At 34.9% G+C, this 13558-nt stretch overlaps 1 protein-coding gene across 1 annotated transcript in view; it reads right to left on the bottom strand.

The window, feature by feature from the left end:
* GALNT10 (polypeptide N-acetylgalactosaminyltransferase 10) overlaps nucleotides 1–13558 on the bottom strand; it is a 152705-nt gene that overhangs the window by 60203 nt on the left and 78944 nt on the right. Inside the window, exons 2-3 of the mRNA XM_031953573.1 lie at nucleotides 8129–8231; nucleotides 6710–6848 (exon numbers count right to left, since the gene is read on the bottom strand). Of these exons, the coding sequence (XP_031809433.1) occupies nucleotides 6710–6848; nucleotides 8129–8231 (242 nt within the window). The remainder of the gene's footprint in view (nucleotides 1–6709; nucleotides 6849–8128; nucleotides 8232–13558) is intronic.

The following is a 13558-nucleotide window of genomic DNA, read 5'->3' as shown; positions in this document are numbered from 1 at the left end:
TAAATAGAAAGACTTAAGAATTATGATCCACATGATGACCAATCACAATTCCAGAAGACCCATAATGAAACATGGTACCTATCTCTTGATGGAGAAGTGCTGCAGTTTGGGTACAGACTGAGAATAAAGATTTTAGACATGGCCAATGTAGAATTTATTTTTGCCTGACTATGAATATTTGTTAAAAATGGCTTTTTACCCTTTCCCCATGAAATAGGGTGAGAGAAAGAAAAATATTTTTGTTAATTGAAAAAATTAAATTAAAAAAACAGAACAAAACAAAATCCCAGAGGTAACAGGGAGCCACCGAAGCTTTAAGCAGGGGAGGTGACGTGTCTAAATATGTGTTTTAGGAACAGCAATTTGCAAGTTGTGTAGAGAATGGACTGGAGAGAGGACAGATTGGGAGGGGATCTCTTGCTCTCAGATAAACAGTCATATGAAGCAGAAAAACAAAAGTGATTAACAGAGATTCTTTTGTTAATTAGCCACACAACCCTGGGCAAGTCACTTTATCTCTGGAACACTGAGATCCTCAAATGTTAAGATGAAATTTAAATTAAAGTTTCTCCAGTTCAAATAGTCTATGATTTAATGCCCAAGTGCTTTAGGGAAATGTAGATCAAAATTATTTCTAAGATTCCCTTTGGCACTGGGATTAAATGGACAAGCTGGTTAGTAGATAGTGGAAAAAAAATTAAACTAGGGATCAGAAGACCTAGATTCTATCATTAACTGTGCTACTATCAGTTCTGCTGTTAACTTGTGGGTCATTAGGCAAATGGCTTTATTTCTCTGGGCTTCACTTTCTAGATCTGTAAAACAAGGGAGTTGGACCAGATGTTATTTAAGATCTCTTAGAGACTGAAAATCCCTTACTTAAACTAAGCTAATAATCTTATAGCTCACATTCATGTTCTTTTTACAAGCCAGGTTTGCCTCTCATGGCATCAATGAGAAATGGCTTTAATAATTGCACACAGGTCTGGTTATTAATTTGACAAAGACATAATTCATGGACACACACATCCCAAATCAGGAAAGTTCCTTTTATATCTTATATAGTAGAAGAAAACTGAATGGGAGACAACAAGAGTTAAAGATTTGAGTGGTACTAAAACAATGGTAATAATAGCTTTTCAAACAAAATCTCCCCTCACACCCTTTCAGCTGTCAGAAGGAACTAGATTAAAACAAAGAAAAACAATCATACATAATGTTAATAATTGGCTGTCAACCACCAACTTCTTGACTCTCTAGGGCCTGTAAACTCAGTAAGACCTCAGGTAACAGGATTCTGACAGGTTAAAGTATTTGGATAATTTTAAAAATGAACTTATACCACTGACTCCATTCAATGACAAATATGTAGATGCCTTTAATACTTAGTCAGTAATATCAATTTAATTAAAAAGTTAGCTTTTTATGCAAGCTTCCTTAGGACAGAGGTCATGACTTAAGGCCATAGTGAATGCACTATTCATTATGGAGTAAGATGAATTGGGTTTCAATTTAACTAACTTTTATTGAACTAATATTTATTGAACATATAATATGTATGAGCAACTGTGCTAGTTTCTTGATAATATGAAAATGAGAACTTTTATCTTGCAGAGTAGAGGATCAATTGAGATAATGTACTTGAAATTACTTTGTTAACTCTTATTATAGAAAGATTTACAGTATTGCTCGTTTTAATATATGTAAACCTCAAATTAGTTGATTTGAAGCTATATACTCTATTCCACAGCACATAAAGATTAAAAAGATGCAACAACAGTAAGGTAGAGGAAGAAACACCCATTCATAGGAAAATAATTGTCCATGGCAGTCTGTCAGTTTATGAGATGGATAAGGAAATGAGGAACCCAGATGGATAAGGGCAAATTTAAATGCTAATATATCCTTTACTTTTAATATGGTGGATTGTGATTTTTTTCTTGTATGACTTTTTTTTAACCTTTTGACCTTAATGTTCTTATTTGTAAAATGAGGGGACTGAACTAGGTATCTCTAAGGTCTCTTCTAGCTCTGTTATTCTATGTTCAAAGACATAAAAGGTCCCTGGCAGCATTAGTGTAATCTTCTTTACTGTTGGTCATAATTTGTTACTTAATCTTGGTATTTCATTTCTACTAACTAGAAAGTGACAAAGGCAATTGGGTGGCACAGTGGATAAAGAGTTGGGTCTGGAATTAGGAAGATCTGAGTTTAAATACCATCACAGACACTTACTAGCAGTGCGACCCTGGGAAAGTTAACCTGTGTTTCAGTTTCTTTAAGAGTAAAATGAGGGTATTAAAAGCACCCATGTCCCAGGTTGTTGTGGGAATCAAATTTAGATTTTCGTAAAGTGCTTAGCACAGTGTCTGGCACATAACAGGTGCTTAATAAATGCATATTTTCTTCCTCCCTTAGTCAGCAATTTGAAATGAAATTACAATGCTCTCCACTGGGATCATAATGACCAAAAATTTGGCTTTCAAGAAGAGATAAGAAAATGCACCTATCTTCCTGCTTTGCAGAAACAGAGGCTCAAGGATGTGGAGTATTGCATACATAATGATTGATTTTCCTAAAGAACAGATCTATTCTTACGTCATCTTCACTCTCTCCCTGTCACTGCCCACTTCTAGGCTGATTATACTTTACTTCTCTCCTTACAATCTTCCAAACAGCCATATTAGCTTTACTCACTATTCTATTCACATAACATACTGGCTAACTCCCCAATGGCTAGAATGTAATCTCTCTTCTCCTTCAACTCTTGGAGCTCCTGATTCTCTTCAAGACTCAGCTAAAGCACCAAATTCTACATGAAAGCTTTCCTGACTATTCCTCTACTCACTTCCTAACCCCTGAAGCTCAGCTGATGGGACAGTCCCTGACCAAATTATATTGTATTTATTTTATATTTACTTACATATGTACACGTGGTCTCCTCCATTAGAAGTATGTTTTATATTTCTCTTCAGGCTTACATGGTACCTGGCACAGAATATGTACTTAAATGCTTGTTGATTAATATGTTGATTGGTTAGGCTAAATTGTATTTTTTTTCTCTTTAAATAATTCTTAGTTACAAAAGATGATTTGCTGGATAAGTGAGGGTAAAAGAGAGGGGTCTATTTAGAAATGAAGGTGATGTAAAAGCAAAAGATAATAATGAAATAATTTTTTAAAATGTGCAGTGATGACCCAGGGATCCTCCTTTTTTGTGCAGTCTAAAAGGTCCTTTTTTACTCATCAGACTCTGGACTTAAGCTCTTCAGAAAAAATGTTGACAAATGTTTTGAAGAGCTTCTCTTCCCCCAGTGAGAAGTTTTATTTCTGGCTGACAGTGGAAACTCATGGGCAAATTAGAGTGTATGAAGAACAAGTGCAATTTCCTTTTAGCTTAGACAATGCCTTCAGTAGAACTGTCATCATTATTCAGCTACACACTAAATTCTGGCAGTCATATGTCAGATACTAGATTGAGGGGCTGTTTGTTTTTACCAGCTGCCTCTTGTTCCCCAGAAACTACCTTGGTAAATATAACCACCTCTGAAAATGGAATGGAAACAAGTTGGCCTTACTCATTTGAATCTTGTAGGAGCTATCTGGACTCTGCACTGCATGGCAAAGCTGGCCAGCTGGCATTACCAAGGCCTGCCTGGTCCCTCTTTCACCATGCTGGAAGAGAGCCTCACTGAGGAGCTGGCCCTACTTCTGATAATTCCCATAGATTCCCAGCTGATGTCTTAGCTATAGCACAGCTGAGCCTCTTGGAGAAGAAAGCTAAATATAAGTTAAGGTTGGGCCAACTTGATGATTGGAATCATGGGTCTCTCTAGCACCTGTAAAAACGTTTTGATAAAAAAAACTTCCCCATATCCTGGGGGTCCAAGAAGGACAGAGAGATAACTTGTGGTATTGACATAATTAACAATTTCGATTGCTACCAGGGTAAACTTTCCAAAGTACTCTCTGATTATTTTATTCTCTTTGCTCTAAAACCATATAGAACTTTCCATAAATTCCATAATGGACTTTTCCAGCTTCATCTCATACTATTCTTCATTCTCTTAATGTTTCAGCCAACTGGGGTGATTCACAGTTCCTTACTATTGAAACATATATCCCACATATATGTCTTTCCTTATACCTGTTACATCCTATCCTTGCAATGGATTTCTCTTTGTTCCCCATTTACATTCTTTGAAATTCTTCCATTCCTATAAGACTCAAATGCCATCTCTTCTCCCACAAAACATTCTTTGATCTACCTATCACCACCAGCTGAAAGCAATCCATCTTTAAAAAAAAATTTTTTTTTCAACGAATAAGGACTTTATAAGAGGCTATGAATATTAAATAGCTATTGAGATAGAATGACATTCAGAATCAGGCCACAATAATAAGTTTAGCCATATTACAAACAGCTAAGCAAATGACTGCTGAAAAACCAGTGGCAAATCAGAGGCCGAGCTCCACACTGTTGCCTGCCCACAGCTCAGCTCAGTGACTTTTCAGAACTTTATAAGAAAAAGAACAACAGACTTCATTGCCCTCATGGGCAGGGGCTACTATCTGAACAGCAGAGTTGATACTTGCTAAGAACTTATGGGAGGTGAGTTTACAGTAATAACAGCTCCCCAGTTGGAACTATGCAAACTCTTTGATCCAGCAGTGCCATTATTAGATCTGTATCCCAAAGAAATCATAAAGGAGGGAAAAGGACCCACATATATAAAAATGTTTGTAGCAGCTCTTTTTGAATTGGCAAAGATTTGGAAAATGAGCAGTTGTCCATCAATTGGGAAATGGCTGAATTATGGTATATGAAGATAATGGAATTATTGTTCAATAAAAAATGATGAACAATCTGATTATTTTTAAAATGGCTTGGAAAGATGTATACGAATTGATGCTGAATGAAACAAGTAGGAACCAGGAATACATTATACACAGTAATGTCAAAACTATCCAAAGATCAACAACAAAGAACTTGGCTCTTCTCAGTGGTTCAATGATCCAAGGCAATGCCACTAAATTTTGGATAGAAAACGCTACCTGCATCTACAGAGAGAACTATGGAGATTGAATGTAAATCACATGCTAATTGCACTTTTTTCCCCCTTTTTCTTCTATTTTTTCCCTTTCATGGTTTTTCCCTTTTTTCTCTCCCAACACAATTCATAGAGAAATATATATTTAAAAGATAAAATAAAAATTTGAAAATAATAGCTCACTTTATTTATTTATTTTTAAATAACTTTTTATTGACAGAACCCATACCAGGGTAATTTTTTACAATATTATCCCTTGGACTCACTTCTGTTACGATTTTTCCCCTCCCTCTCTCCACCCCTTCCCCCAGATGGCAAGCAGTCCTATACATGTTAAATAGGTTACAGTATATCCTAGATACAATATATGTGTGCAGAACCGAATAGTTCTCTTGTTGCACAGAGAATTGGATTCAGAAGGTATAAATAACCCGGGAAGAAAAACAAAAATGCAAGCAGTTTACATTCATTTCCCAGTGTTCTTTCTTTGGGTGTAGCTGCTTCTGTCCATCCTTGATCAATTGAAACTGAGTTAGATCTCTTTGTCAAAGAAATCCACTTCCATCAGAATACCTCCTCATACAGTATTGTTGTTGAGGTATATAATGATCTCCTGGTTCTGCTCATTTCACTTAGCATCAGTTCATATAAGTCTCACCAATCCTCTCTATATTCATCCTGATAATAGCTCACTTTAAAAAAAAATAGCAGCTTATAATTTACAAAGTACTTTTCTCACAACTATCCTAGGGAGGCAGATGGAAATTATTTTATCTTCATTTTATAGATAAGGAAATTGAGGCCCAGAAAGATTGATTTGTCTATAAGTAAAGGTTGGGCCAACTTGACACTAAAAAGTACCAGAGTTGGAACTTTGAGTCATGTCTTCTGACTGGAAATCCACTGCTCTTTCTATTATTACACTCAGATTTTTTTATCACTTAGACTACAGCATTTAAATGACCAAATCAAAAGCTATAATTTCCATAGCTTTAATGTGATCTTCAGTCTTTGAAATCCTTGCTTCCACTCCACTAATACTGAAAAAAGAGTATGATATATATATGGAAAACATACTATGAACAAGATCCAGAATATAAAGATTAAGTAAGATATCTTCCTGTTCTCATGGAGCTTTCGCCCTAATAGGGATGGGAGGACAGGATAAGCTATACAAATAACTATAATATTTGATGATAAGAGAAAGGCTGAGATCTATACAAAACATTGAGATATTGCTTTCAGTTAAGGTAGTAATAGGTATCAGGGAAGAAGGTAGCAGCCAACAGATCTTGAAGCAAGACAGGGAATTCAATAGTCCTTGACTGGGCTGTGGGTGTACAGAGAGTTCATTCTAGGTATTTAAGACAGCCTGAGCAAAGGTGCCAAGGACAAGAGAAGGCAGGATGTATACAAGCACTGATGGATACTCCATCTTGGTATATAGTAAAGGGGAGCATGCTGAAATAAGACTGGAAATGGAATATGAAGTCAGATTGTAAAAAAAAAAAAAAAAATACAAAAGACTGAATGTTAGGGGACCTTATTTGATAAACAGTGTTCAGCCACTAAGGGGTTTTGAGCAGGGAAGTAATGTCATCAGTGCAAGAACAGGGATTAAGAGATATTCATTAAAGTTTCAAAGAAGATATGCTTACTTTGGGTGCCGGATATCAGGTAAGGATCGATTCAGAGCAATTTTATCACTGACAAAGATATTAAATCCATTTTCTCTGTATGCCTGGTCCACTCGTTCTGCATCTGTTATGGGATAAGGCTTTCCTTGTTCTCCATTTCCTAGGGGCAAAATGCGAAATTTTAAAAAATCACCAAAGTAATAACAATAACAGCTCCAATTTCTATAGTAATTTATAGGGTATAAATTTCTTTCCTCACAACATCCTTATGATGTAGGAAGGGAAGGCCGGTGTATCAGAAAGAACTGGTGTAGAGTCAAGAGATCTAAGTTGGAATTGCACCTCAGACTCTTGTTTGTTGTGTGAGAATAAGCAAGATGTTTATCTTCCCTGAGTCCAATTTTCCTCACATATGTAATGGCCTAAAACTGCCTCGGAGGGTTCTTGTAGAAATCACACATGCATTAAATACTTTATCGCTGGTTTAGGAATGAATGAAAAAAAAAAAAAAGCAGTGATTAAGTACTTACTATGTACAAAGCACTGTGATAAGATCTGGACATACAAATAGTAAAGCAAGACAATTTCTGTGGCATACATGGGAGGAGACAACATGCAGGGGAAGTTTCTGGAGCCAGTCAGATGTAAAGACCCAGCAATACTTAGAGTGAACTAAGAAAATGATAACATGTCTTCTTTAATGCTATTTCTATTGATAAGACTATATATGGTTCTGATGTGGAATCATTTGACCATGCCAAGGGCTCTGATGGCAGCAAGAAATTTCTTTTCTGAGTTTTCACAGTGATGGCTGCTGAGGTAGGAGATGGCAGCACTTGCAAAGGGAATTGACAGTCACATCTACACAAGTTTGGCTCCCATTGATGATAGGTTAGCTGGGCTAGAAATGGGGCTGATGGTCTAGGGATCAGTGGTATATGCAGGGGTCTTGGAATTGTCTGTTCATTGGTAAACCTCAGCTATTGTTATCATTACCATTCTAGAGATGAGGAAACTGCAACTTACAGAAGCAGGAAGTGATCAAGCTGGGTCTAAAACCCAAGTTTACTTGACTCCAGGTTTACAAACTGTCTATTAAACCCATGTTACACTTAAGTTGATACCAAGAAACTATACCAAGAAAGAGTGTATCATGAGAGAATATTCTAAGAACATGCTATGAGAGAATACCACTTTTAGTGAAGCCATTATTAGACCTGGAGAGATTGGACCAAGCAATCAGAAGCCTTGATGTAGTATGTCATATATAAAATAGGGTTTTAGAGTCACAAACAGGAAGACCATTTTGCAGGATCAGGACTGTGGAAGCTCTCACCTTATCTTGAAAACTGGTTTTCCTTCTGAAGTGGTTTAAATGCTTATGCTCTTAATACAGAATATAGAATGTCTTAGCAAGGAAAACTATTCAGTTGTCCGTACCTATTCGCTCAGCATCTTTCCTGATTGCTTCTTTATCATGCCAGTCTTTTCTCCTCTGACCATCTTCAAAATAGATGTCCTTCCTTTGTCTTCTTTGTTGTCCCTAAAAGAAAATACTATAATACTCAGGATAAAGAAATGAAATTAAACATGAGTTAAGAAACAGTATAAACCCAACTATTCTAAAAGAAACTTCTGTTTAGGAAATGTTTATCAGCCAATTGAAAACTCATTTAATAGATTTCATATTTCTGTAATATTTTACATCTTACAAAGTACTTTCCTCACAAACTATCCTGTGAAACAAGTAAGAAAAATATTATCTCCATTTTACATACATGGAAGAAACTGAAGATCAGAGAGAAGTGACTTGCTCCCAATCACAATACTTGTGTTAGCCCCAGGATTTAAATCCAGGTGTCTGGATTCTGAGACTATAATGAGCATCCTTTTCATTATGGCACCTTGCCTTTCAAATCCTCATGTAAGTTTTACCATTATACTATTCCTGGTCTTCTTTATACTTCCTATATTCAGCATGTAGGGCCATCTTCAGTTATTCTGATCTATATCTTGCCACTCAACCCACATGGCTCTGGAGGAGAGTGTGATACTGATTTTGCACAGCCCTCCCCCGCTTAAATTCAATTCACTTTCAAATCATGACACCCCCTTACTGATGTCATCATGTTCCTCTTCCAGAATGAAGGACAAACAACTCTCTCTTTCTATCATATTTATGAATGGCAATACATCATAATGGAAAGCTCACTGGAGTTGGAGGCAAAAGACCTGGATTGATGTTCTGTCTCTGATATTATCCAGCTGTGTGACACTGGATAAATTAACTTCTCTGAGAAGCCAAATGAGACTGATGATAATAATTCTGTTCATTTATATGAAACTTTAAGGTTTACATAGCACTCTCCACACAACAAACCTATAATCACCTTTTAGAGAAGAGGAAATTGAGGGTTATCAGGGTTAAATAAATTGTCTAAGGTCTCCTGACTCCAAGTCCATCTCTTCACCCATACTTTTAATGATTTCTCGTGTGTCTAACACTATGCACTATGGATAATACAAAATGAGTTGCATATACATATATACATATATGTATATGTATGTAAATATTTTCTCATCTGATTCTCATGGATAACTTCATAACAAAGAACAAATATTATTGTTCTGCTTCTGACTTTTTAAATTTTGACACCAGACACCATTCTTGACTTCCTTCTCACTCTGGATCCAATTTCTCTCAATGTGGGGACTCCTCACCTTGAAATATATCTCCTTTAGACTATCTCCCCCCTTTTTTTTTTACTGGCAAATACTGCCCAAAGGGTATCCATTTTGGCCAGCCAACTTTCATTCCCCTCCTGGCTTGCTTTGGGATTTCTGGACTTCAATTTTCAAAATAATTAATTTTTCACATTAAGTGCATTTCTACTTAGATTTCAAAATGTTTTCCCTTACTCCTTTCACTCCCTGGTTAGTAATACTTTATCTAAACTTAGTATAGAAGGCATTTTTTCAATACTATTTTATTTTTTGAAATACATGTAAAGACAGTTTACATATTCATTAAGACTTTGTATTCTAAAATTTTCTCCCTCTTTTCTTACTTCCTCCCTAACCCAAGACAGCAAGCAATCTGATGTATGTTAAATATGTGAAAACCTTTTAAACATATTTCCATATTTGTTATATTGTGTAAGAAAAATCAGACCATAGGGAAAAAACAAACAAAAAGGTGGAAATGCTATGGTTTGATCCACATTTAATCTCTATAGTTTTCTCTCTGGATGCAACAGGCATTTTCATCTTAAGTCTACTGGAATTGCCTTGAATCACCATACTGTTGATAAGAGCCAAGTCCATCACAGCTGATCATCACATAATCTTGTTGTTACTGTGTTCAGTGTTCTCCTGGTTCTGCTCACTTCAGTATGAGTTCATGTAGATCTTTTCTTAAATCAGCCTGCTTATCATTTCTTATAGAACAATAATATCCCATTACCTTCATATACCATAACTTATTCAGTCATTCCCCAACTGAGGGGCATCCACTCAATTTTTAGTTCCTTGCCACTAAAAAAAGAGCTGCTACAAACATTTTTGCACATATGGATCCTTTTCCACGTCCCATCCAACATTTGTCATTATCTTTTCCTATTTTCTTAGTCAATCTGAAAAGTGTGATGTGGTATCTGACTTGTTTTAATTTGCATTTCTTTAATCAATAGTGACTTAGAGCATTTTTTTCATGTGATTAGAGATTTAATTTCTTCCTTTGAAAATTGTTTGTTCATATTCTTTGACCATTTACCAATTGAGAAATGACTTGTATTCTTATAAATTTGAGTTAGTACTCAAAAAATTTTTAAATGAGGTCTTTATCAGAAATGCTGAATGTAAAAAACTTCCCCCTACCTTTCTTCTTCCCTTCTAATCTTGGCTGCATTGGCTTTGTTTGTGAAAACCCTTTCTAATTTAATGTAATCAAAATCATCCATTTTGCATTTCATAATGTTCTCTAGTAAAAAAAAGTATTTTTAAGATGAACAGAAATCCAATTGCAAATGATAATCCAAATTCATTCAGAATTTAAGCCTGGGTTAGATGGGTAGGAACTAATTTAAACTCTTCTAACAAAATGTTTGTTAAATTCCTACTATGTAATCCTATGGTGTTGAGAGGCTTTCAGTAATTTCACAAACCATAAGGGTCTAGAATAACTTGGGTGTGAAGACATGACTATTTCTTTTATAAGGAGATGTAATAGAATGGGAAAGTGTCCAGGAAGAAGGAGCACTTAGTTTAAGAGCCCATTATATCACTTAAGAATGACCACAGGCAAATAAATGACTTCTGCACTCTAAGGCTTGCTTTTGTCATTTACAAAGTGAAGAAAACAATTCTTTCATGATTTCATTCACAAACTTCTTATATATGTATGTATATATAACTGAAACTGGAAAGACAACAAAAATATGAAAGAAAAAGATTTGCAAAGATTCTTCTTTTTAATAAAAACACTTTTAACCATTAAGAAGAGTGAAAATCTCCCCATTTCAACTCTTTGATTATTTTGAAAAATGCCTATTTAGATGCTTTGACCAGTTTATCAATTGAGGAATGGTTCTTATTATTTTTTTTTTAATAAATTTGATTCAGTTCTCCATGTATTTGAGAAATAAGGCCTTTTTCTAAGAAACTTGCCGTAAAACTTTTTTCAATTATGATGACTAAATGTATATTTTCCACCATACTATTTTTCCCTCTTATCCTACTTTCTCTCTCCTTTCACCCTGTCCATTCTCAAAAGTGTTTTAGTTCTGACTTTTACTTCTCCTGAATTGCCCTCCTTTTTATCAGTCTTCTCTCCTCACTTTCTCTTATCCCCTTCCCCCCTTGACTTTCCTGTAAAGTATAAATTCCTGTAAAATATAAATTTTTATACCCGACTGAGGGCATAATTCCTAAAAGAGAGAGTTCTAAGACTTCAAATGAATATCTCACATTTCTATGGTGCTTTTAAGGTTACAAATCCCTTTCTTAAGGACAATGCTGTGAAGTAAATCTTTATCCGTTTCATTGGTAAAGGAAACTAAGGCTTAGGAAAGGACATAATACGCCAAGGTTCACAGAACTACTATATATCTGGTCTGGAATGGAACTGAGTACTTCTGAATAGGTGATACAGTGAAAATGACAATGGCCTTGGAGTCAAAAGACAATAACCTAGAGCATCTTGACTCTGAATCTAATGAGCTAAGAGACTTTTTTCTTTTCTTTTCTTTTTCTTTTTTTGTTCCCAGATCTCATTTTGCTATAGCAACTGAGCAGAGAAGGAGAAAGAAGCAGGATTCAAGCGTCCAGTGTGTGCCAAGTGTGAAGGGGGACACAAAATAAACATGGAAGGTACATTAACAAATAGAAAACAGATTTAGAGAGATTCCTGTAAATAATTTCTTCTGCTGTCTGTGGGGCTTTTAACTTAACCTTCCATCAAGAAAATCAATCAACATTTTAACAGTAAAATTCTGTCTCATACACAAATGGAATTTTAATCTTTTGTTTAATCATGACTTAATGTGCCTGGCTCCAGTCAGGGCAAAGGAAGAACAGCTCACTATGCAAGTTAACTGTTTTCTTTTTACTCAGGAAAAAGATTTGTCAAAGTATATCCTCATTCTGAGTCTGACTTCTCAGTATGGTTTAGTGAATGCATTTATATTTCACAATGAATTAATTCATATAAGAAAAGAAGAGTTGAATATGGTGAAATGAGACCATGAGAAAAAATTTAAGAAGTTGTTAGTCTGATCCAGTTTTGGAAAAAGATAAAATTCTACTGTGAGTTTTATTTAGGTCTTCTAAAATGCATTCAAAGTTTATTTTTGCTTTGATACTCAGTTAATTTGTATAAAAACTCTCCACTTTAAGAAGAAAAATCATATTCATGTATTTGTCTGCTAAATAGATTATATAAATATGGAAAACAGAACACAGAATATAACATTTCACATATGTATACATATATCAGTACATATACATATACATATACATATACATATAATTATGCAAATATGTACAACCAAAAAGATATGTATAATTATTTATATACATTGAGAGAGAGAAAAGGACATTCACATGAGAGTTTATACATATCACTTTATGGTTAAATTCACCTTTAAGGATATAGTTTAAAGAAGACTGGTCATTATTTTGCTAAGTGGTAAAAAAAATGCTTTTAGAAACAGTCTTGATTTTGTGACATTAGTAAATGTTTTCAGTTTTATTGTAATAGTAACAACAACAAAAATAAAATATAGTTCTTTAGTTCTTTACTATTTCCAGAATGTCCTTCTTAAAAATAAAAAAAAACAACAACAAAGAATTCCATGAGGAAGGTTGTATAATTATTATTCCTATTTTAGAGATAAGGAAAATGAGGATTAAATGAAGTGAGATACTTGCCTAATAGCTAGCAATTAGGAGAGTTAAGATTTGAATCAAAATTTTCTGACTCCCAGACTAGAAATCTTTCCAAAATATCATAGTACTGATTGTTTTACAAGTCACAAGCTCACCAATACTTAAAGTTGAAAGGAGTCCTAGGAAAGAATGGAGCTAAAAGTGATTGTTTTAAAATGCAGATTAATGAATGAAAAATGTCAGAGCTAAATATACAATTCACACTATCAGCTAAGGGAACTGAAATCCCCCCAAGTCAAGTGATTTGCCCAAAGAGAGACACAGCAGAAAATGGTAGAACTAGGTCTGATTTTCAATCTAAAGCTCTTTCCACTATAGTAAAACAGCATCATTAGTAAGGTTACAAGTAAGTCAGCCTTTGTTATAAGTAAACTACCACAAGTGGACTGCATTGGAAAGATCCAAGAGGAAACTATAGAATTATTT

This window comes from Sarcophilus harrisii, chromosome 2, assembly GCF_902635505.1.
Source record: "Sarcophilus harrisii chromosome 2, mSarHar1.11, whole genome shotgun sequence".
Taxonomy (NCBI): Eukaryota; Metazoa; Chordata; class Mammalia; order Dasyuromorphia; family Dasyuridae; genus Sarcophilus; species Sarcophilus harrisii.
The sequence above is the reverse complement of the archived record's forward strand: the minus strand, read 5'-3'. Positions and strand labels throughout refer to the sequence as shown.